This window comes from Notechis scutatus, chromosome 6 (assembly GCF_049901735.1).
Source record: "Notechis scutatus isolate UNSWTSFEM ecotype Mainland chromosome 6, rNotScu1.2, whole genome shotgun sequence".
In the NCBI taxonomy this organism is placed as follows: domain Eukaryota; kingdom Metazoa; phylum Chordata; class Lepidosauria; order Squamata; family Elapidae; genus Notechis; species Notechis scutatus.
This window is the reverse complement of record NC_142014.1, coordinates 35189080-35212060: the sequence shown is the minus strand read 5'-3', so window position 1 is coordinate 35212060 and position 22981 is coordinate 35189080. Positions and strand designations below refer to the sequence as shown.

At 38.8% G+C, this 22981-nt stretch overlaps 3 protein-coding genes and 1 non-coding gene across 7 annotated transcripts in view; 3 read left to right on the top strand and 1 right to left on the bottom strand.

Moving 5' to 3' along the window:
- XPOT (exportin for tRNA) overlaps positions 1–4501 on the bottom strand; it is a 36580-nt gene extending 32079 nt beyond the window's left edge. The window contains exon 1 of one of the 3 annotated variants that reach the window (XM_087967939.1): positions 4011–4501. The gene's annotated coding sequence lies outside the window, so the exon portion shown is untranslated. Of the gene's footprint in view, positions 1–1854; positions 2495–4010 lie in introns of those variants that run through there. The other 2 variants (XM_026667789.2, XM_026667788.2) reach the window with 2 other exon arrangements.
- A 178-nt stretch (positions 4502–4679) lies between these two features.
- On the top strand, positions 4680–9806 carry RPL18A (ribosomal protein L18a). 2 transcript variants are annotated; one of them, XM_026667792.2, is made up of 5 exons: positions 4680–4725; positions 5337–5516; positions 6461–6590; positions 8932–9041; positions 9661–9806. In XM_026667792.2, exons 2-5 carry the CDS (start codon positions 5406–5408, stop codon positions 9751–9753), a joined length of 444 nt encoding a protein of 147 aa, XP_026523577.1. In that variant the 5' UTR covers positions 4680–4725; positions 5337–5405; the 3' UTR covers positions 9754–9806. The 2 variants fall into 2 exon arrangements, with proteins under 2 accessions (XP_026523577.1, XP_026523576.1); XM_026667791.2 differs by having other exon boundaries at positions 4680–4730.
- On the top strand, positions 8713–8841 carry LOC113412334 (small nucleolar RNA SNORA68). Its single transcript, XR_003370909.1, has one exon. It is a non-coding gene; the product is annotated as a small nucleolar RNA SNORA68 (small nucleolar RNA).
- A 632-nt stretch (positions 9807–10438) lies between the features above and the next one.
- Positions 10439–18719, top strand: KICS2 (KICSTOR subunit 2). The gene is made up of 3 exons (XM_026667794.2): positions 10439–11884; positions 13402–13690; positions 16991–18719. The coding sequence occupies exons 1-3, from the start codon at positions 11527–11529 to the stop codon at positions 17805–17807; spliced, it is 1464 nt and encodes a 487-aa protein (XP_026523579.2). The 5' UTR covers positions 10439–11526; the 3' UTR covers positions 17808–18719.
- Positions 18720–22981: the final 4262 nt, after the last annotated feature.

The following is a 22981-nucleotide window of genomic DNA, read 5'->3' as shown; positions in this document are numbered from 1 at the left end:
CTCACTATGTACTAATAAGCATCACCAATGGCAGAATGCATTATAAATATACAAGTACAATTATTGTATTTATCAATTTTCAAATTGTCACTAAATAAAGTAATACATAACAATTTTTTACTACATTTCATTATCATTCACTATTTACAATCTTCTCAAAATCACAAGTTTGTGTAATTAGGTTGTGATTGATGAAATGAACTGTCATAAATTTTTGTCATAATAAATTAGTCAATTAACATATCTGACTTTCTATGACACAGCAAGTTATTGCTAATGTAGATGTGGATAAAGTAGAAAAAGAGTTTTGTCTGCTGACTGCCAGATACCTGCAATTTGGCAGTTCTAATCTCACCAGGCTCAAGGTTGACTCAGCCTTCCTTCCTTCTGAGGTGGGTAAAATGAGGACCCAGATTGTTGGGGGCAATATGCTGACTCTGTAAACCACTTAGAGAGGGCTGTAAAGCACTATAAAGTGGTATATAAGTCTAACTGCTATTGCTATTGTTGTTCTATTTGAAAATATCACCAAGAAAAATCTTATATTTAAGTATCTATTAGTACACTGCATATATATTCTAGATTATGACTTATGAATAACAGGATCTTAGCTTCCAAAGTACTGAATAGATTAGATAACTACTTTGCATAGAACAACTATGCTTGAAGTGAAATGGCTTTTCACTTGTGACAGATTGGTCAAAATGTGTGCAGAATTATCCTTAAGAGTTAGCAGGAATGCTGCATGTGACACAGATACCACTAAGGCTGGTAACTAGGTCTCATCTTTTCTATTTTACTGAAATGCATGAAGTGAAATCCTCAATTGAAAAAACCATTAGGGACATAAAATGTCTTTGAGCCAATCTGATAATAGTGATCACACATAGAAGATTCAATTTTGGAATACAAGAGGAGTAAATAATAAAAATGCTTATGGCAACACCAGAGGAATATAAGGATGTGAATGAAGATGCCTTTCTGTACATATTGGCAGGGTTGTTGGCTAATTTTTGAATACTTTTCAGTGACTTTTAGATAAGCATATTTATTACTTCTTGAACTGCTATCTTTATTTTATCTATGTTCCCATTCACCATTTGGCTGAACTATCAGGAAATGACTTGCATATATATTATGTCAAACAATTTTCATTGTCAATTCAGATGAACATGGGCATATTTATCATGAAATAAAGTTGATTGCCAATTAAGAAAGGTAGGTGACCCAAGAAGAAAGCAACAGAAGACTATGAGACAGAAACTACGTTTCAGTTATCAAGTAAAAGAAAAATCTGCTTTCCATTGTAATGCACAAATAATTTATTTTCCCCATTAGAATACCTTCTGGTATTGGTAGTGATAAAAGTGGGCTGATCACTGGGAAATTGATGGCTATTCTACATAGGTCTCTTCCTCAAGCGCAGATCTTTCTTTGGGATAATTAATCTTAGACTTTCCAGGCAGCTGGCTAAGAATTTTGGAAGGTAACAAGCCAGAACCTTAGTAGAGCCCCAAGTGGAGGAAAGAGCCAGAAAATACTTGAGCAGACGCAGCACGGGACGAAATGAAGGGCAATGAGGCACGGGCCAAGGGATAGGAGGTAATCTATGCGGCTTTAGGTTAGTAAGGCCCTAAGAAAAGGGGGATCCATCCCCAAAGCACAACCTTCAAGCTTGATCACGGGACTTAGAACACGAGGCGGCCACGCCACTGCACCCTGGGGCCTCCTGGGCCAAGCGATTTCTGCATTTAAAGAAAAGTTGGGTAGTCCCCGTCCCCTCCTGAGTTTGCAAATACAGCCACCCTGGAAGCGCCCTCAGCCCTCCAACAGACCCCGTGCCCATTTCATTACCTTCCCAGCTATTCCATCAAGGAGGGCTTTGCCTTCTCGCACGATTGGGAGGCCGCTACAAAACAGGGGGCCCAGGCAGAGGAAGCCAGGGAAGGCCACCCGCGGCACACTTGCCGCTCCGCCAGGAAACACGCAACACAGCTGACGCGCCTCTGGGGGGTTCCGCAGCACCCCGATCTCTTTTCACACAGTTCCGCTCGGGAAACTGATCCAATTCCCGAACTACATCACCCAGCATACTCCGCGACACCAAACCCGAGATTCGCCAGGCAATAAACCGCCTCAGAGAAATTCTGGAAGCTAGAAACAGGTTTTTCGATCCTTACTTTAAGTTCGCCAATCAGGGGAAGAAAACGCGTTGCATACTGGGAAAAAGGCTTTCTGCTTAGGCGCAACTCATGACGGGAAGCATAGTTCTCGATCTGCTGCCTAAGATAGAAAAGACGAGTTTCCCCCCCCAGCCTTTCTATTCGCTTTGCGTTCCTATCAATGGCCAGATCTTTAGCTATGCCCAATCACTACGTTGGTCTTGAATGAAAAAAATCTCTCGCGTTGAATCGTTTTAGCTCCCCTACTTTTCATCGACTGGCAGACAACTGACATACTTGGAATATGCCAGCGCTACACATAACTTCTGTTTAAATATCATGGGATGCTGGGAATTGTAGTTCTGTAAAGCGCTCATTTAATTGGCTTCAGTCTTTAAATGCAATGTCCACGTAAACTTTCCTGGAAGAAAGTACTGAATTAATGCAATCGTTAACCTATCAGATTATTTCCATGGGTTTCACTCCCAATATGGTGTACGTACAATTACAGCCTAAAACTAATGTAAAACAAATTCGTGCCTGGAGCTTTAGTCGGAAAATAAAGCAATACGAGGCTGGTACAAATCTTCAATAAGGAAGTTTATAGTACTTCTAAGTATTGTTGAGAGGTAAAGCTCCTTCCTACAGTATTATAAGATATATTCCTGTAGATACACTCCTGCTTCGTTAATTCCATATTAACAGATCAGGAGCCAGCTCATCCATCTATCACCTAAATAAAAGCATAGGCTAATTGTCTTCATTCCCAATTCCTTATCTGCACAAAAAATCCAAAAAAGGTAAATGACAGAGTGAATATAGATCTTTTCCTACATAAATATCAGAAGTGAAGAAAAATTAAGCACAGAACTAAAAATGCCTATCTATCTATCTGTCTGTCTGTCTGTCTGTCTGTATCCATCTATACACATACATACTTTAGACTGGGCAAAATGCACCCCATCACACTCAGTTGGATTTAGATTTCCAAGTTAATTAAATAAAGTACATTCACCAAAAGTCAGTGGATAAGTGATTCAGTGTTATCAGGAATGCAGTAAACTCTTGGTATATTTTAATACTGACTAAATTATAATTACAAGTCCAAAGATCTCTCCATATGTTATCAATTATATTCAAATTGCATTTACATTTGGATTCCAATTAAATTAGATCATCTAATAAGCTAGTTATTGATGAGGTGATAGATTCCTGCTGGATGTGGCATATTTGCTTTTCTCATAGGATTGTTCATTTTCTGTGGCATATCTAGAGCCAACAACTGGGTATATTATAGTAAAAAAAAAAAAAAAAAAAAAAAAAAAAAAAAAAAAAAAAAAAAAAAAAAAAAAAAAAAAAAAAAAAAAAAAAAAAAAAAAAAAAAAAAACAAAAACCCCCCCCCACCCCCACCCCCCCCCCCCCCCCCCCCCCCCCCAACCCCCATAATACTATAGGGAAAGTTGGATTTTGAAAAAGCAGGATAGGAAGCGTACCAAAACTCTTCTGGTGTTGGAGAAGTCTCACTAGAATACTATGGACAGCCTAAAAAACAAATAGATCACTGAACACATCAACCCATTTCTTACTCAACGACCCAGCTTAAATCATTATCCTACTTTGGATGCATTATACAAAGACCTAGCTCTCTGGAAAAGGCTGTAATGCAGATTTTTTTTATTAGAAACAGCATTCTAGTTATACAGTTATCTTTAGGCCTCACTCTTCTCAAATAATGAGTCTACTGGCAGTTTATGACTGGACTCTGGGATTCGTTCAGGAGAGAAAGCTATGCAAACGTTTCCAAATGATGCATTTATTACATTGATATACCATCTTTCCGTCAAGACCTTTGAGAAGCATCGTGTTCCCTCCAATATTTCCCCACAACACCATGAATTAGGCTAGCAGAGTCAGAGTAATTCGCCCCGAATTGCCCAGTGAACTTTGCGGTTGCACCACGCTGGCTGTCGCATAACCCAGCTTTCACTTCCACAGCGGCTTGTGGAATGCAAGCCTGCCTGGTCGCTTCCAATCTATTCGCAGCTTGTTAGCGAACACACCATTGCCTTCGCTTCCCCCGACTGACGGTCTGCACGAAAAAAACCAGGCAAAGGCGTGCTACAAGCACCGTTAACTGTGGCGTATTCAGAAATCCTTCATATTATGTAGGAATAAGGCTATTTTTAGCTGCTTAAGCTACACTATAGTAAGCAGCAAACAAACCAGGGAAAACAATAGCATTGTCGGTCTTCAGAAGTCACCAAAGCGGTTCATTAACCATGAAGAAAAAAAACACGCCCGTCCAAACTCGATTAGAGACGAATATAAGCTTTAAATCGCCGCCTGAAAGGCGCTTGGGCGATTAGAAGATGGTAAAACCGGGCTTTTTAAGGACAGACACGTCCTCCATCCAATAAGAACGTGCTCCTTAAGTCCAATAGTCGGTAGCCGCTCTTAGGCAAGGCGGTACTTCGTGTCGGCAATGGTCACGTGTGCGTCCTGCGCCTGCGAAACTTCCTTTTCTGGGCGGCCGTGAGAGAAGCGAGACCATGAAGGCGTCGGGTACGGTGAGTGCTGCGCGTGTGGCCTTGCTGGGGGTCTCGCGCGGGGAGACCTCTGCTGCTGCGGGGACGAAGGAATGCGAGCAAGGCAAAGAATGGTAGAAAGGCGGGGAAGGAATCTCCATTCGGGATCCTTCTTGCAGTCGTCTTTTTCCTCTGCCACGAGTGAGCACCCAATATGGCCGTCTCCCGTGCGCTAATGCCTGTAGCGTGGGCCCGGGTCGACTGCTCAGGTCGGCGGATTCAACTCGCCACATCTTTCCCGGACCTAGAATGTAATATAGTAGAGCGAGATCAGTTGAGAAGAAAATGCACTTGGAGCCGTCCTACTCATGTCATTCTTAGGTTCTTTTCGCTCTCATCCTCGTATCGGTTTCCAAGACTGAACTCGAGGAGATTTCAAATAGACAATATGTGTTCTACCTCTGTAATTATTATTGAAAATCTTTATAGTTGAGTTTACAGAGCATTGGCGAGGCGTGAGTTTACTTTGATCTAGTAAAGCAGCTAAATAACACCTTTTTCTTGTAATAAGTGCATCTCTTGATCAGGTTTGATTCTAAAACTATAATGAATTTTTATTCATATTTCTTTCTCTTTTTCTCCTTTCAGCTGAGGGAGTATAAAGTTGTTGGGAGATGCCTTCCTACTCCCAAATGTCCAACACCACCTCTCTATCGTATGCGCATCTTTGCTCCTAACCATGTTGTTGCAAAGTCCCGTTTCTGGTATTTTGTCTCGCAACTGAAGAAGATGAAAAAATCTTCTGGGGAAATTGTATACTGTGGACAGGTATCGTAATAGGAAGTGGAATAGATTTAAATATTGAAAGCATATTTTCTAATACTGCTTATCCCTAATAATTATGAGTATCTATACGGATTGGATCAAAATGCTTTTTTCAAAAAGTTTGTCTTAAAATTTCTATTACTGATGACTTATAAAAAATTTAAATTACTTTATCCTATTTCATTTCATGACTCTTTTGAAATGAATGACCCGTTTATTGAAGATAAACATAAAAAATTGTGGCTGGTTTTTGTGACCTGGAGATAGGATAGTAGTTATAAAGTTCTTTTAAAATTAGAAACAGTATGGAAAGATTTTTTTTCCAAGAGTGCCCTTTTTAAATTTCTTTCAATGAATTTGGCAGAGAGAGGTAAAAGCAGGTTAAACTTAGTACAATCCATTGCTAATATTCTATTGCAGAGTAAGGTAGTTCTTAATCTTACTTTGAATATACATCAATTTTATGTCCAACATGTGGAGGCATCTAATTGACCACTACTTTAGGTAGAATGCTGGAAAAGCAAACCAGTCCTGGCTTCTTCAGAGAGCTACAGGTTGATTCTATGTGGTGCCTGTGCTAATTAATCAATCTGAGGAGGCCTTCCATAGGTCAATATGCTTATAGAGAGAAATCTCAACAGCAGACCATGAAATAGGTGAAGTAGTAATAAATGGGACCAGTCTTTTGTGTGCTGAATACAAAGCACTTTGGGTGGGTGGGCAAAGAATCATAGTACTTCTGCATAAAGATTTCAGTTTGTTTCAGGATTAGATTCATGTAATCTTGGGTATGTTTTTTTACCCTGTCTATTCTGATCCAGAGAAAATCTAATGTATTCTATGGAAATTGGATTATAGCTTTAGGATGTTGGTTCTAGACTTGACATGCTAATTAAAACACTGATTAGTTTTCTGTTATTTTAACATGGATATTTTTATACTGTTAGGTTTTTGAGAAATCTCCTCTGAAGGTGAAAAATTTTGGTATTTGGCTGCGCTATGATTCTCGTAGTGGAACTCACAATATGTACAGGGAATACAGGGATTTAACAACTGCTGGAGCTGTTACACAGTGCTGTAAGTAGAGGCCATTCAGTATTAGATCATCTTAAGATATTGCTGTCATAAAAGAAAAGTGTTGCAAGAATTGGTATTCCTCAGTATTGGTTTTACAATAATGTTCCTATTACTTTGACTACTAGCTAATGTATTTTGACTTTTAACTTAGGAGATAGTAAATAATGGGGGATGGGGTATTTTGGGTGCCTTTAAATCAGTTTTGACTCCCAACAAGTCCTGGCAATTTTCCTGGAAAGATTTCAGAAGTGGGTTGTCATTATCACTTTCCTAGGATTGAGAAAGAATGACTGGCATGAGATAACCCAGTTGGCTTTCATGGGATTTCTGCTCTTTAGCCTAATGCTTTAACTACCACTACACCAAGTTGGCTCTCAAATGGTAATATAGATAATCCTTGATTTATGGCCACAATCAGGCTCAAAATGTATGTTGCTAAGTGGGACAGTTGTCAAGTGAAATTTGCCCCATTTTAGGACTCCCCCCCAGTTGTTAAGTGAATCACTGCAGTTAAGTTACTAACATGGTTGCTAAGTGAATGGCTTTCCCATTGACTTTGCATATCAGAACATTGCAAAAATGATCACATGACCATGAAACACTGCAACCGTCATGAGTCAGTTGCCAAGTGTCTGAATTTTGATCATGTGATCATGGGTAAGTGAAAAATGGTCAATAATCACTTTTCAGTGCTGTTGTAACTTTGAATGGTCACTAAATGGACTGTTGTAAGTCTAGGACTACCTGACAATGTTAAAATTGAATTGTTGAAATGTGTTATATATTGAAACTTGGTAGACTCATATCTCATGTTACGATTACCTATGAGTGCTATAAGTTATTCTATACAGTGCCATTTAGAGAGGTAATGTTTTCCTTAGCTTAGACTATTGACTAAGCTTCCTGATATTTACTTCAAATCCAAATTGTCTATCAATTCAAAACCCATGTGAGTATATCCCAGAAGGCCTTTTTTGGTATTAGACAATTATTGCCAAAGCAACAAAAAAGTTCAAAAATTAATTTGGAGAATATGCAAGAAATTTGGTATAGATATATATTCAATTAGTAGCTTCAGGCTTTAATATTAGATATGTTTTTAATATCCTAAACTTCCATTCAGTTCAGAAAAACCCTTTGATTGGGCTAGTAGAGTTAGTCAAAGGATGCTTTGAAAAGGTTCCTCTTTTATGCTGGATATGTAATAAATTTAAAGAAACATGAAATAGACATGTCCACTTGTAATTTCTTTTCAGTTTTATGATTGTTAATGTTGAATCACATTCTTCGACAGATGTCAGTGTTTTGTTAAATATCCTTAAAACTGGAATCTTTTAATCTGTGAGGAACTTTGGGTAGATTGGTGTTGAATTTGCTGCAAAAGGGTGATGATATATTCTTGGAAGCTACTTGTGCTCCAGAAGTTAAAACTTGTTTTAACAAAAATCAGTCAACTATCTGCTTTCAAATTAGCTTTCTTCACAAAGAAAGGCAAGAATTGATAATATCATTTGTGGTCTAGGTTTAATTAATTGGTTAAAAATGTTAAAATTAAAGGAAGTTGTATAATCTGAATAGTTTAATTTGTGTGTTTAGTTTTATTTCTGGTTATTTTTTAATTTTTTTTACTAAGTTTGTTTATTTCCCCTTGCCCCAGTTTCCCCCATTAGTTTTTAATAGGTTTCTTTCTAGCAGTGCATAGTATTTTATACAATAATATGATTAAATAGGTTACAAAGTTTGTAAAAATAAACTCAAAAGTTTGAAGATCTACATACTTCCTTTGAAAAGCACTTAAAATTGGCAATCTTAAGGTAGAGGTATCAAGGATTACATCACAATATAACTTAAGTCTTTCCAAATAAATGCTTAAAATTGAATTCCTATATAAATATTTATTGCATATTTAGCTTCCCTTAAACTCAAGTCCACCTGATTTTAAAAAGTATAAATAACATGCCATTCATTAATTCATTAAAAAAAATCTAAACATATTTTGGATACAAATGATTGAATGTAGTTATTACATTTTTCATTTCTAGAACCTGTTGATTCTTCTCTAATTCAGTATGCTCAGCTTATACGGCAGAACCATAAATCATTACTAGTTTTGAAATTTTTAACTGCATGCAAACCCAAAGAGCATTGTTTATAATAAAATGTTCTTGTCATGTGTGCAGATATTAAATGTTTCTTGTCGCCTTTCAAGAGCTGAAGTGTTTTTGAAAGTGAAATTAAAGATTCTACAACTAATAACTGTTCCTATATGGCGATTGGTAAAAGTATTTAGATCAGAGCTAATTCTTTTGCTAAAATGTATAATTCAACCAATGAATTGCAGATCGTGATATGGGAGCACGTCATAGAGCTCGTGCTCATTCTATTCAGATCATGAAGGTTGAAGAGATTGCTGCTAGCAAATGCCGCAGACCTGCTGTCAAACAGTTCCATGTAAGTAAAGCAAATTTTAAGTGTGTGTATTCTCAAACGATATAATTTGAAATTTTTCTACTTTCTTTATGAAACTGTTTATAATTTTGGTCAATGACTATAAGAAGATTGATTGAACACATATATATTGAAGTTCCTCCATCAATTTGTAATCACAGGCTGTTCAGGTAACTACAGAACAATTGGGTCGTATCTTTCAGCTCAAATTACTGCAGGTTTGTTGGAAAAAAACTGAAGAATGCTTTGTGCACCAATTTGATTTTCTAGAGAAAATGAGATATTAAGCTAACATACACATACTCAATACTATAAATGCTAATATGCTATAGAGTTTTAATATGTAGCATTTTTAGACTTCCAAAATGATAGTTTCTTACTGTTTAGCATTATACTTGCTTTAAAAAGTATATAATCACTTGCCTTGTTTTAAAAATTCATTTTATAGTTGTGCTCTGAGAAGTCCATCCTTTATTTTGCATAGATTAAATTATCGCTTGGTACTAACATTAGAAATATATGTGCTTTCACTAGAAAGTGTCATTTTTAAAATTTTCTGAATAGTACCCAAACTGATGAAATTTTATTTGTGCTTATAATGAAACGTAATCTCTTTTTACAGGATTCTAAAATTAAATTCCCTCTGCCACACAGAGTGTTGCGCCGTCAGCATAGGCCACGCTTCACTACCAAGAGGCCAAATACATTCTTCTAAATGTAGGCTTGATTGATAAGTTCCATGTATCAATAAAGTTTTTTTGAACATTCGATTGTGTTTTAAACCATATTTATTCTACTCTTATTTAAATGGCTCATCTCATTAGTGTGACTTTGAATGGCAGCAGTTTTAAATATTTAAAACATTTAACAAGCATTAACTAGCAGCCAAGACAAATATCAACACAATAGCTGTACAGGCTCTGACACCAATCCTTCCAGCTCTAGGAAAGGTCAACAGGTTCAGGGCCAATCTGAATTATGTTCCACAAAGCAGATGCTATAACACAAAAGGCTCTCTTCCTGGCATTTGCCAGATGACACTAATTGACAAAATCCATAGCATGTTTCTCATGTCATACATGATGGGACAAATGGACATAATCAAGTCGAGGTGGTTCTGACTTGCAAATGAAATGCATCAAAAATACTCTGCTACAAGGGTCTTTAAACTTGGGCAAGTTTAAGACTTGTGGACTTCAGCTCCCAGAATTCCTGAGCTAACATGACTGGACCAGGAATTCTGGGAGTTGAAGTCCACAAGTCAAAGCTGTCAAGTTTGAAGACCCCTGTTCTGGTATATCACCTTGGAATGGTGTATTCTGATCCAGCTCTACTATACCCTAATTATGCAGAAAGCTGAGGTGCTAAGAATTTTAGATCTTGCATAAATGTTCACTGGCATGTTTACATCAATTTTATTAAGCAATTTCAACTTTATAAAAGCATTTTAATTTCTATCTGGCAACATGCTAAGTAAAGTTGCAGAAAACTTAATCACAATGTTGAACACATTTTTTCCAAAAAAAAAAATATAGTACTACCTTCTTTAGAATTAAATGTGCCTCAATAGAGAAATAAGACTTGGAAAGTGTATCAGATCATGTTGGACCCTCTTCACTGGGAAAATCCATCGCATCATTGCAATTCTTTGTATTCTGAAAACGGCACATTGACACACTGAAAGCAGATCTGATAAAGCCCAGAGAAAAACTTTGTTGATGTCACACTTCTTTCAGGTACACTTTTCTTAAAGTCCTGCTTGTTCTGGAAATAGATCCTGCCACTTTGATGTCCCTAGTTCTAGAATTTGCAAAAAGCAAGCACAATCATGTCTTCAAACTGAATAGCACTAGCACTTAAGACTTACTGCTTCACAGTGCTTTACAGAGTCCGCATATTGCCCCCAACAATCCGTATTCTCATTTTCTCGATCTCGGCAGGCTGGAAGGCTGCGTGAACCTTGAGAGCGGAACTGCGGGCAGTCTTCGAATGCTTTCTAATCACTATTCCGCCAAACAAGGGGGAAAGATCTGTCGGTCTTCTCCAATCTTCATACCTTTCCTCTGCAACTAAGCTCAGTAGACCTCTGTTACTAATGAAGATCATAGACATGAACTTTTTGGGTTAACATCCATCATGGAAGCGCTGAAAAAGCTGTTCCACAGGAGAAAAGCTTGTTAGGCACTGAAACAGTCAACCAGGGTTTGATTTTAAGGCTTTTCGCTGAGCAGCCTTTTTCAGCGTTTCCCAAATAAGCGCTAAGCCCGAGTTAAGCTCAGCTCTGTGACCTTAATTAGCTGTTTAGTCCTCCCTCGCGGCTCTTGCTACTATTCGAAATGGATAAGACCTTCCTCGGGTACACGCGGAAGAAGGTCTCCCTCCTAACCCAACAGCTGATTCAGCCGCTTCCACCGGCCCCTCGTCGCCACGCCCTTCCCGTCCCCGATAAGTCACGTGGGGTTGAGCCTTTCCCAACCGCCTCTCCGGAATGGCTCCTGAAGGGGGAAGGGGTTGGGCTCGCGCCTGTTGTTCCTGTGGGGTCCGGGGTTCTCGCTTGGCGCCAAGGATGGCGAGCGGAGGGAGCCGCGATAGTCGCGGCGGCGGGCGGCGAATGGGGGAGCCGATGCCCGTGGGAGCTCCAGTCCCGGTAGAGCAGGCAGTGCTGGAGACGTTTTTCTCTCATTTAGGCATCTTCTCCTACGACAAGGCCAAGGACAACGTGGAAAAGGAGCGCGAAGCCAATAAGAATGCCGGGAGCAGTTGGCTTTCGCTCCTGGCAGGACTGGCCCATCTGGCGGCGGCTGAAAAAGCCTACCATAACATGACCTTCCTGGGCCAGAAACTAGGTACCCGAACTCGGGCTGCTGCTGCTGCTGCTGGGCGCTGCAGTTGCCCTTCTCCCACCTTGTCCCCGTTTTGCTTTGGGGGCGCTTCCCTGGGAAGAAGTCCTGAGTCATGGGCACGTCAACCCTTGCAGGGAGGGCTGGGGGGGTGGGAGAAGCCTTTTCCTCATCTGCTGAGCCTCCCTCAAGGCTTGCCAAAAGTCAGCGCTGGGGAGGCTTCAATCCCGATCTTTCTTACAGAACCGATTCACTTTTCCAAATTCGTGCATTTCTAAGCTTATCCGAAGCACGGTTGCTCTATTCAGAATGACTTCCGCACACCTCTCTCTCTTTCCTTCCTCTGCATCTTTAGCGAATATATTTGGGGTTGAGGTCTTACAAGTGCCACTGTCCTTGCTTATGGTGGGGAGGTGTTACTTTTGGACACAATGGGCAGATTACGTAGGAAAAATTAATGTTTTCTTGAAACAAGTAACAAATTCACACACACACACACCATTTCTGATTAAGTGTGGCTGTAATATAGATTGGTATTTGGAGAGTTGTGCTGCCCATTTTATGATGGACATTTATTTTATGATAAATGTAGTAGGAACAGTCTGCCAGCTAATGTAATATAAATTTTATTCATATTTTTAAGACTAGCCCTTGAAGTACCAAAGTTGGTATTTATAGGCTTTTTTTCTGGATTATATTGCATTATGTAATGTGAGTAATTGTTATAATTTGTAGTAGTGCTAAAAACTATCCTGGTTTAGAGACATAATAAAAATTACAGGTCAAAGAAAGAAAGGAAGATGGAGAGAGAAATGAAACTATATAGTAGTTGAAAAAAATATTTAAAAAAATAACTTGATAATAAAATGACTGGCACATTCTGAGGAAAGTAATGAAAATGTCTTAGTATTTAAGAAGGGATAAAGTGAAAGAAAAAAATATACTTCTAATTTAAAATTGGTTCTAAATCTGCAGCTACCTATGGATCTACCTTCATGGAAAGGTTATTTTTCTTTCTTAATTCTCTTCATGGTTATTATAATAGTCTTGTCGTTTTATATGCAAGTCTTCTGGTACATATAGCCATTAATTACCTTGATTGCTATATAGTTATATAGAGTTTCTTCCATCTTCTGATTGGTCAAAAAGCTGAACCATCTTCTAGAGCTTTTAGTAGCAATGTGAAGTATCAACATTTAACAATGACTCTTTACATTAATTCCCCAAGAAAGGAACTCATTGTCATTATAACTAATTTTAAAATTCTAAATATTGGGGAAGCAAAGGTTGGATTTTGAGAGATATGGGAGTTTTTAAATAGAAACATCATGCTAATAAAACATAAGTTAATATTTTAACTATAGTATGAATATATACCGGTATTAAGGAATAATGAAAGCAGCTGTTAAAATGTGCTCCTGAATGTAACAAACCAAAGAAAATTTGCATGAATATTGTACCATCTTATTTTCCATTTCATTCCTATCTTTAGTAACACCCTATTCTTTAACAACAAACAATAGGTGGGCAATCATTCTTCAGCCGGAAGGATTCTATACGAACTATATATACATCTCTGCATAATGAGCTAAAGAAGGTGGTAGCAACTGGTCGGAATGCAGTGGGAGGAACAGCTCCTCACCTTGAAGAACTACTCTCTCATCTTTCTGAGCAGCTCTGCTTCTTTGTCCAGGCTCGGATGGAAATTGCTGACTTTTATGAAAAAATGTACAGCCTCAGTACTCAAAAGTATATAAACTCTGAGGAACTGATAAATGTTTTAGAATCCATCCTCAAAAGATACAGCTCAAGGTTAGTATGTGTATGTTGTATGGGATGACTGGAGATTTGTAAAATTCTTATTAATATGGTAAAAGTAACAATACTCTCAAGTTGAGTTCTTGGTAACTATTTGCACAGTTATTCTTCCAACAGTAAGAAAGTGGGTTACTGTGCTTTCAGGATGTTTTAGGACTTTTCCAATCTAGCCAACAGCGCTGAAATTCTGCTGTTGTCTACTATCTAAACCATTGGTTACCAACTGTGAGAAAATTTCGGTGGTCCGCAGAGAAATGTCCCCCCCCCAAAGCACTCCCCCCAAAGCAATCCAGATTGCTCGGGAACACAAGGCTGCGCCATCCACATGGCCTGTCTATCCTCTGGCCCCCACCCTTTGGCCGAGCGCAAACCTTACCTTGAGTAGAGTCACGCGAGCTGAAACTGGAAGGTAAGACCAAGTGGGGAGGGAAATCTGCCCTGGGGTGACTTGCTGACGTTGGTGGGAAAGTCAGTCCCATATTCCAGAACTGCAGTAGTCAGAAGATTGGCCCTTTGGTCATCCCGGAGGAGCTCCTCCAGTCCATGGCAGGCCGGTGCACCCAGGTGGAGGAGAAGCTGCTCCGGGATGACCAAAGGGCCAGTCCTGTGACTACTGCAGCTCTGGAATATAGGACCGACTTTCCCACCATGTCAGCAAGCCACCACCAGTCAAAATTCATATTAGTGGTCTGCGGGATTTAAAATTTGGTGGTCCCTGAGGTGCAAAAGGTTGGCGACCCCCGATCTAAAAGCTGATTAGGACTTATCAGATCAGCCACTGGATAAAATGAAAGCATGTTTTAAATTTCAAAAAATAAGATTTAGTTCCTATTTTTGGAAAATATGTAATATATTAATAGTATCAACAGAGTTTAGGAAATTTTTCAATATTGTTATATATACACTGCTCAAAAAAATAAAGGGAACACAAAAATAAGACATCCTAGATCTGAATGAGTGAAATATTCTTATTAAATACTTTGTTCATTACATAGTTGAATGTGCTGACAACAAAATCACACAAAAATTATCAATGGAAATCAAATTTAGCAACCCATGGATCTGGAGTTACACTCAAAATTAAAGTGGAAAAAAACACTACAGGCTGATCCAACTTTGATGTAATGTCCTTAAAACAAAATGAGGCTCAGTAGTGTATGGCCTCCACGTGCCTGTATGACCTTCCTACAACGCCTGGGCATGCTCCTGATGAGGTGGCAGATGGTCTCCTGAGGGATCTCCTCCCACACCTGGATTAAAGCATCCCCCAACTCCTGGACAGTCTGTGGTGCAACGTGGCGTTGATGGATGGAATGAGACATGATGTCCCAGATGTGCTCAATTGGATTCAGGTCTGGGGAACGGGCGGGCCAGTCCATAGCATCAATGCCTTTGTCTTGCAGGAACTGCTGACACACTCCAGCCACATGAGCTCTAGCACTGTCTTGCATTAGGAGGAACCCAGGGCCAACCGCACCAGCATATGGTCTCACAAGGGGCCTGAGGATCTCATCTTGGTACCTAATGGCAGTCAGGCTACCTCTGGCGAGCACATGGAGGGCTGTGCGGCCCCCTAAAGAAATGCCACCCCACACCATGACTGACCCACTGCCAAACTGGTCATGCTGGAGGATGTTGCAGGCAGCAGAACGTTCTCCACAGCGTCTCCAGACCCTGTCACATCTGTCACGTGTGCTCAGTGTGAACCTGCTTTCATCTGTGAACAGCACAGGGCGCCAGTGGCGAATTTGCCAATCTTGGTGTTCTCTAGCAAATGCCAAATGTCCTGTACGGTGTTGGGCTATAAGCACAACCCCCACCTGTGGACGTTGGGCCCTCATACCACCCTTGTGGAATCTGCTTCTGATCGTTTGAGCAGCCATATGCACATTTGTGGCCCACTGGAGGTCATTTTGCAGGGCTCTGGCAGTGCTCCTGTCCCTCCTTGCACAAAGGCGGAGGTCCTGATGCTGGGTTGTTGCCCTCCTACGGCCTCCTCCACGTCTCCTGATGTACTGGCTTGTTTCCTGGTAGCGCCTCCATGCTCTGGACACTACGCTGACAGACACAGCAAACCTTCTTGCCACAGCTCGCATTGATGTGCCATCCTGGATGAGCTGCACCACCTGGGCCACTTGTATGGGTTTTAGACTCTGTCTCATGCTACCACTAGAGTGAAAGCACCGCCAGCATTCAAAAGTGACCAAACCATCAGCCAGAAAGCATAGGAACTGAGAAGTGGTCTGTGGTCACCACCTGCAGAACCACTCCTTTATTGGGGATGTCTTGCCAACTGCCTATGCTTTCCACCTGTTGTCTATTCCATTTGCACAACAGCATGTGAAATTGATTGTCAATCAGTGTTGCTACCTAAGTGAACAGTTTGATTTCACAGAAGTGTGGTTGACTTGGAGTTACATTGTGTTTAAGTGTTCCCTTTATTTTTTTGAGCAGTGTATTATAATATTTAGAGTTAAAATTCTAATGCAAATATAGCACTGTTTTCATCTTTACTTTTTTAACCAGAAAACTAGTCCATGTGTACACATTTGCTTAAACAGAGATCATAATTGGATAATTAATTTGCATAAAACTGAAATTCATATTATATAGGCCCAAATGTGATTTTCAAGGCAAAAGTGTTTTGAGGGAAGGAACGAACAAGAAAAAGTGATGTCATGGAGAACAATTTAATTACATAACTGATGCTATCCTTAGGTCATCTCTCTTATGCCATTGGAATGTACTCTATTAAGACCTAAGAGTTCTGTAGGTGTACACTAAATGAGATGGGATGGATAATGATTGTTGGATAATGGTTGGATAATAACGATCTTTTTAGATGTGCCATCCAAGTAAATAAAATAATTCATAGCACTTAAGATGTTGGCTATCTAGTATCAAGGGTACTTAGTGCTGATTTGGTATAAACTCATTGTGATGTAAGAGTGATCATTCATCAAACTTTATATTCTGCCTTATTTTTATAAATAAAGCAGCAATACCTAATATTTATAACATTTATTTTTGTAAGTCATCCAGAATTACTGACAATGAGCGGGTGGCCATATAAATTCTTATAGATATTCCTTTTCCCTATTTCCCTTACAACAGCAAACCTGTGAGGGGGATTGGGCTGAGAGAAAATGACTAGCTCAAAGTTGCCCAGCTGATTTTCATGCCTAAGGCAAGACTAGAACTCAGAATATCCTGGTTTTTGTATATATTGAACTAAAACGATAAATGGCTTGTTGAGATAATGCCTTTTATGTACTATTCCCCCCGCTTTTCTAGATTTCATCACCCAATCCTTAGTCCTCTGGAGGGCAGTTTCCAGTTAGAAACTGATGTGCTTATGCATCTTCTGAAGGCTCAGGCCGAGATCTCTGAATGGAAGTTCCTGCCATCCTTGGTCCACTTGCACAATGCTCACACCAAATTGCAGACATGGGGACAAATTTTTGAGAAGCAGCGGGAAACAAAGAAGCATCTCTTTGGTGGCCAGTCTCAGAAAACTGTTCAACCTCCACACCTTTTCCTGTGGCTAATGAAACTGAAAAATATTCTCCTTGCCAAATTTAGCTTTTATTTTCATGAGGCACTTAGTCGACAAACAACCCTATCTGAAATGAAAACTTTGACTGCAAAAGCTACTCCTGATTATTTTGGGAAAATCTCTAGCTTCATCAGGAAATACGATGCTGTTAATGTTTCATTAATCTTTGACAATCGTGGCTCAGAGAGCTTTCAGGGACATGGTTATCATCACCCACAGTCCTATAGGGAAGCCCCAAAGGGTGTAGACCAGTATCCAGCAGTGGTATCACTACCCAATGACAGGCCTGTCATGCACTGGCCTAATGTCATCATGATTATGACTGATAGAGCTTCTGATCTGAATACTTTGGAAAAGGTTGTCCATTTCTTTGATGACAAAGTTCAGAGCACATACTTCTTAACACGACCTGAACCTCATTTTACCATTGTGGTTATTTTTGAATCCAAAAAGTCTGAAAGAGACTCTCATTTTATCTCTTTCCTCCATGAAACTTTCTATTCTCTTAAGAATGCTAAAGCTTTTGCAAGCCTGAAGCCAGGATCCAAAGGATAAGAGGACTATTAAGACAAGATAGACAACAGTAACACAACAAGTTCTAAGCTTCCCCAAATAACCATTTGTACATGTTGTCATTATTTAAAAAATATTTTAATAAGTATTTAATGATGAAAATTAATTATTTTTGGAATGAAAAATCAGAATTGTATAGAATTGAATGGGGACATGCAAATTACATAAAGGTGCACTAAAATTATCAGAGTTTTGATCAACTTTTTTCTCTCTGTGACCCTTCCTTGTTCTTCCTATATGCACTTTATCTTTTGTTACTTCTTTGTTTAGGGTCTGCAGAAAATTTGGTTTCAAATTTTCAACCCAGAGCCCACTTTCTTCTCTTGAAGTGTTTTTCAGTCATAGTCACTGGAAAATGCTAGAACTTAGAAAGAAATAATTGCAATAAATTAAATACATTGTAAATTGAAGTATTTGTTTTTCCATTGTGTCTGCACCTTTCAGATAGTTTGGTTTGTCATTCTGTATTTTCCTAATGTGATACAGATCTAAAAGTAATTATTCTGAAATTCCTTACATTTACATATTGTATAAGAGAAATTGTTTTGAACATTTTAAAGCTGCAGTAATGACTGGCAAGGTTGAGCAGCAGTAATTTTCAATCCTAAAACTAAGTGATGAGGGTTAACAAGTGGAATTTTTCATTAAATTAATGACTTTGTGTAATTAAATTTAAATGTTAATATTTAAAAATAAGAATGGAAAAATAAATGCATGAGGATATGTAAAATAATGCAGAAGGAACTGTACAGTATTATAAAAATCTGATAAAATGTCTACCAGGGCAACAATTAAAAATCAGAATTAGTATTTTAAATACTAACTGCTAACTAAAATAATGCTGTTTTGGCTCTGTTTGGATTATTGTATTTCAGATTAAATTATGTATGAAAACATTTTAGTTAAGCAATTTGATTAATAGTTCTTTGCAAAAACAGGCAAACAGTTATGTTCTTCTATTGTCTATACTTTTCTGTTTCATTCAAGTTAACAACAGCTTCAAAATAATACTGGGTTAAACCATTGGACTGGATTAGAATTTTGGCCTATTTAAGCTTATTTATTAAATTATTAAATTTGTTTGCCACCCATCTTTTCACAAGGGGGCTCTAGGTAGCTTACAACACTAAAAGCAATAAAACCATAACAATAATTCTAATAACAATACAAATTATAATTAAAAGGCGAGGAATAGAGCAGGATGCTCGGGGGAGGAGATGGGATCTTTTATTGGTTCATCAATCACCTCCAGTATACTAATTCCTTGGGACCCCAAGCCAGCTGGCAGTGCCAGGTGTTCAGATCCTTATGGAAGGTCAGGAGAGTGGAAGCAGATAGAGTAGAATAGAACAGAATATAATAGCTGCAAGGGACCTTGGAGGTCTTCTAATCCAGCCCCACGCTCAAGCAGGAGAACCTATACTATTTCAGTTAAGTGGTTGTCTTGGGTTTTTTTTAAACTTCCAGTGATGGGAGCACCCACGATATCTGAAGGCAAGCTATTCCACTGATTAATTGTCCTCACTGGAAGTTTCTCCTTAATTCCAGATTGCTTCTCTCTGATTAGTTTCCAACCAGTGTTTTTGTCCTGTCCTCTGGTGCTTTGCAGAATAATTTGATCCCCCTCTTCTTTGTGGCAGTCTCTCAAGTACTGGAATACCGCTATCATGTCACTCCTAATTCTTTTCTTTAGAGATCTCACCCTGGAGCTGGGGGGAGATGTTTGAAAGGGCAGGAACCATGGCATATATTGCTCCCCCAACTAGAATACCTTGTCAAACAGGGTCCAAAGCATGCCTTTTCTGCCAGGTGAATGGGGCAGACCAGTCCCATTGGGATGAGACAATTCCTCAGGTAACCTTGACCCAGGGCATGGAGGACTTTAAAGGTGATAACCAAAAATTTGAATTGCACTCTGAAGCAAACTGGCAACCAGTGCAGTTTGTGTAACAGTGGTTTAACATGAGCCACTCTAGGGGCCCCAAGGACTGCTCACACCAGCACACACTGCACCAGTTGTAGCTTCCAAATGCTCCTGAAGGGTAAGCCCATGTAGAGCATGTGGCAGTAGTTCAGGCATGAGATGACCAGGGCTTGAGTGATTAAGCAGAGACTCCTAATACAGGAAGGGGTGCAAATGACACACAATATGAAGTTATGCAAAGGCTCCCCTAGCCACAACTACAAGCAGCAGTCATGAGTCCAGGAATTGCAGACTGGTGCTATCTGGGATAATGACATCTCATCCAGAACCAAATGGTGGCAGATGATCTCAATGGCTTCATATAGATTTTTAAAAGTGTTAAGAGAGTATGAAGCTCTGCAGCGTGCTACATAAAGCAGGCATGGATTGGAATCTTTCCCTATCAACACCAATTGGGCCTGACATTGGCAAAAAAAGCCAAATCAGTGCAAGATTTTGTTGCCTAGCCCCAAACCCCAGCTTCTTTTGGGGGGAAGATTGTGAAAAGTAATTGTACAGCAACTGCAGAAGCCTCTGGACGAAGTGGATTATATACACCTCTTTTAATCAGGATTCAGACCAGGGTTGGGCCTGAAACGGCATTGATTGCACTCATGGATGACCTCTGGAGGAAAGGGACAGAGGTACTGGATCCATCCTGGCTCTTCTTGACCTCTCAGAAGCTATTCAATTCCATCAATCATGGTATCCTTCTGGCTGGCTTTGAGAATTGAAGATGGGAGGCACTGTATTGTGTTCGGCTTCTTCCTTTCTCTAGGGACTGTTCCAATCAGTGTTGATGGGGTAGGGAGGGGAAGAGATGCAGCTCACGACAGCAGAAAAGGACCTTGGATAAAGTGGATCATCTGATTCTTTCTCAGTCAGTTCAGGTTGGGTTATGGGATTGCGCCTTCAACCAAAATTACAAGATTAATTGTGGCCATAATTCAAGAGCTACCTGTACAAGCAGCAGTACAAATGCTGAAGTATTTCAAGCATTTTTTTTTTATTCCAACTTTTATTTTGGCATTTCCTACTCATCCCTATGGCCACATCTTTTTTTTAAAAAAAATTGTTTCAGCCTGCTTTTATTACAGTAAATATCTTTGGAACCATTGGTAATAAGAAATGGTATAAAATATTTGTAATTGTAATTAAAACAAGGCAATGAATAAAATAAGTCTGGTAGACAGTTGAGTAGTGTTTGAGCTTTGAAACAGCTGTCTGGGAATATGCAATAACATAGTTTAGTGGAAATTTTTAACATGTAACATTTTAAGGGTAGTTTTTCCACAGTTTTGGCAACCTTTGTAAAATATCTATTCATGGCTCACATTTAACATGGACTGGAATTTTAAGAGGTGCTTCCTCAGTTTAAAATTGCAGGGAAAGTTCTAGTTTTTTGGCAGCAGCCTGTGTGCTTCAGAAGTATTAAATCTGATGGTGCACCACTGTTACATATTGGTTGCCTGATCAACTAATAAACCCTCAAGTAAAGAATCTGACACTCTAAAGCTACTTTGAAATTTCCATTTGGAGTTGATGGAGCACAAAATACAGTGTATCTCAACTGTGTCAAGCAGCTCTTATTTACTGAATAGGGAGAAAGGAACTAAAGGGCATCCAAGAATAAAAAATGTTTGGCAGATATTATTCAACAAAAATATACTCTGACAGAACTATCCTTATTTATTATAAAGTTACACTATGAGAAACAATTTTGAAAGTATATGGTACATGCCAAAATGTACAGTACTATACATCAAAGTGCATTGTCACAACAGATTAACAGTATGTTTTCTTCTTTTTTTATTCCAGGACTGTGCAATTGTAATTCTTTTTTTTTTCCAGAATGGGAGTAATGTGGGGACGTGGCAGGACAAAAACAACATAGTATAGAAATAAAAATGCAACAGTAGTAGAAGCTAAGCCAAAACAGCTTCTCTAAAAATGTAAAGGCACTTTCACATGTACATACTTACAGATGTACATTGACACAATTAGGTAACAGTCAACAAGCAGGAAGATACCAGCACTGCAATCTATCTGACAGTCAAGGACAATACTGACTTGATTAGTACAGAGGCATTTAGCCTTCACTATGCCTGTAGTTGTATCCATTTCCCTTTACCTATATCCACTTACTATACTTGAAGTAGCTACAACATACCATCAAACTACACACATTTTAACTCAAGTGAATGCTCCAACTAGAAACATTCACTAAACTCACTGTTTGTAATATTTTTCTTCACTAAACAATTTCTACTATAAGCAGTATGGAAGCCAGTACGGTTATATTCAGACATACAGAATTTCTTTATGCACTTTCAAGATACAGGCACCACCTTTGTTACACCATATGGCCTGTTAATAACAACAATCACTAGGCTAGAATGCACTTAAAAGAAAGCTGACATTTTCAAGTTTGTCCCACAGGTCTCAGATTTGGTCTAGTTAAGCAAACAATTCTCAACCTTACATGGGTCACTGTCACATTTCACAAGTTTTATATTAGCTGAAGCCTCAACACTGAGTGTATGGTCTTAGTTAAGTTTTAAGGTAGAGACATGTCATAGTTCATTTTGGTGACCCCACTGAAAAATATTAAAGTTTTATTGTTTCAGTCTATTGAGGGCAAAAAATATAATTCAGCATACCATAGCTGAATATCCTTAAGTGGATTCTTTGACTCTCCTTAATGAATATCATTAATTTCTAATTTTGTTTGCTAAATAGCTATTAACTACAACATCTGGGGCACACAAAAATTCATGCCCCCAAAATAGGCCTGCAAGCTTTACAAAATATAATACTTAACAATAGATCAGAAATAACTACTGAGCAGCTGATTTTCAATACATTAGGAAACATCAACTTTTGTGAACTTCTTAGCTAAATGTAATTTCATTAATGTTAGCATTTTTATGATCACTTAACAAAATGAATCAACTTCACTTAGTAGCAGGGAACAATGCCTTTCAAATGTTATGTAATAACAAGTGTTTTCATATATTAGCTAGTCTTCTACATTTTGGAATTTCATATAGTATAAGAGAAAAATGTTCAACTGGAAGAAATGCAAGTTTCTATTGTGACAAGAGCTATGGGAAAAGAAGTATTTGGTTTCAATTTTACATGTATCAATGGATATAAACTGACTCTTCCCTACCCAATATTTCCCTAGACGGTG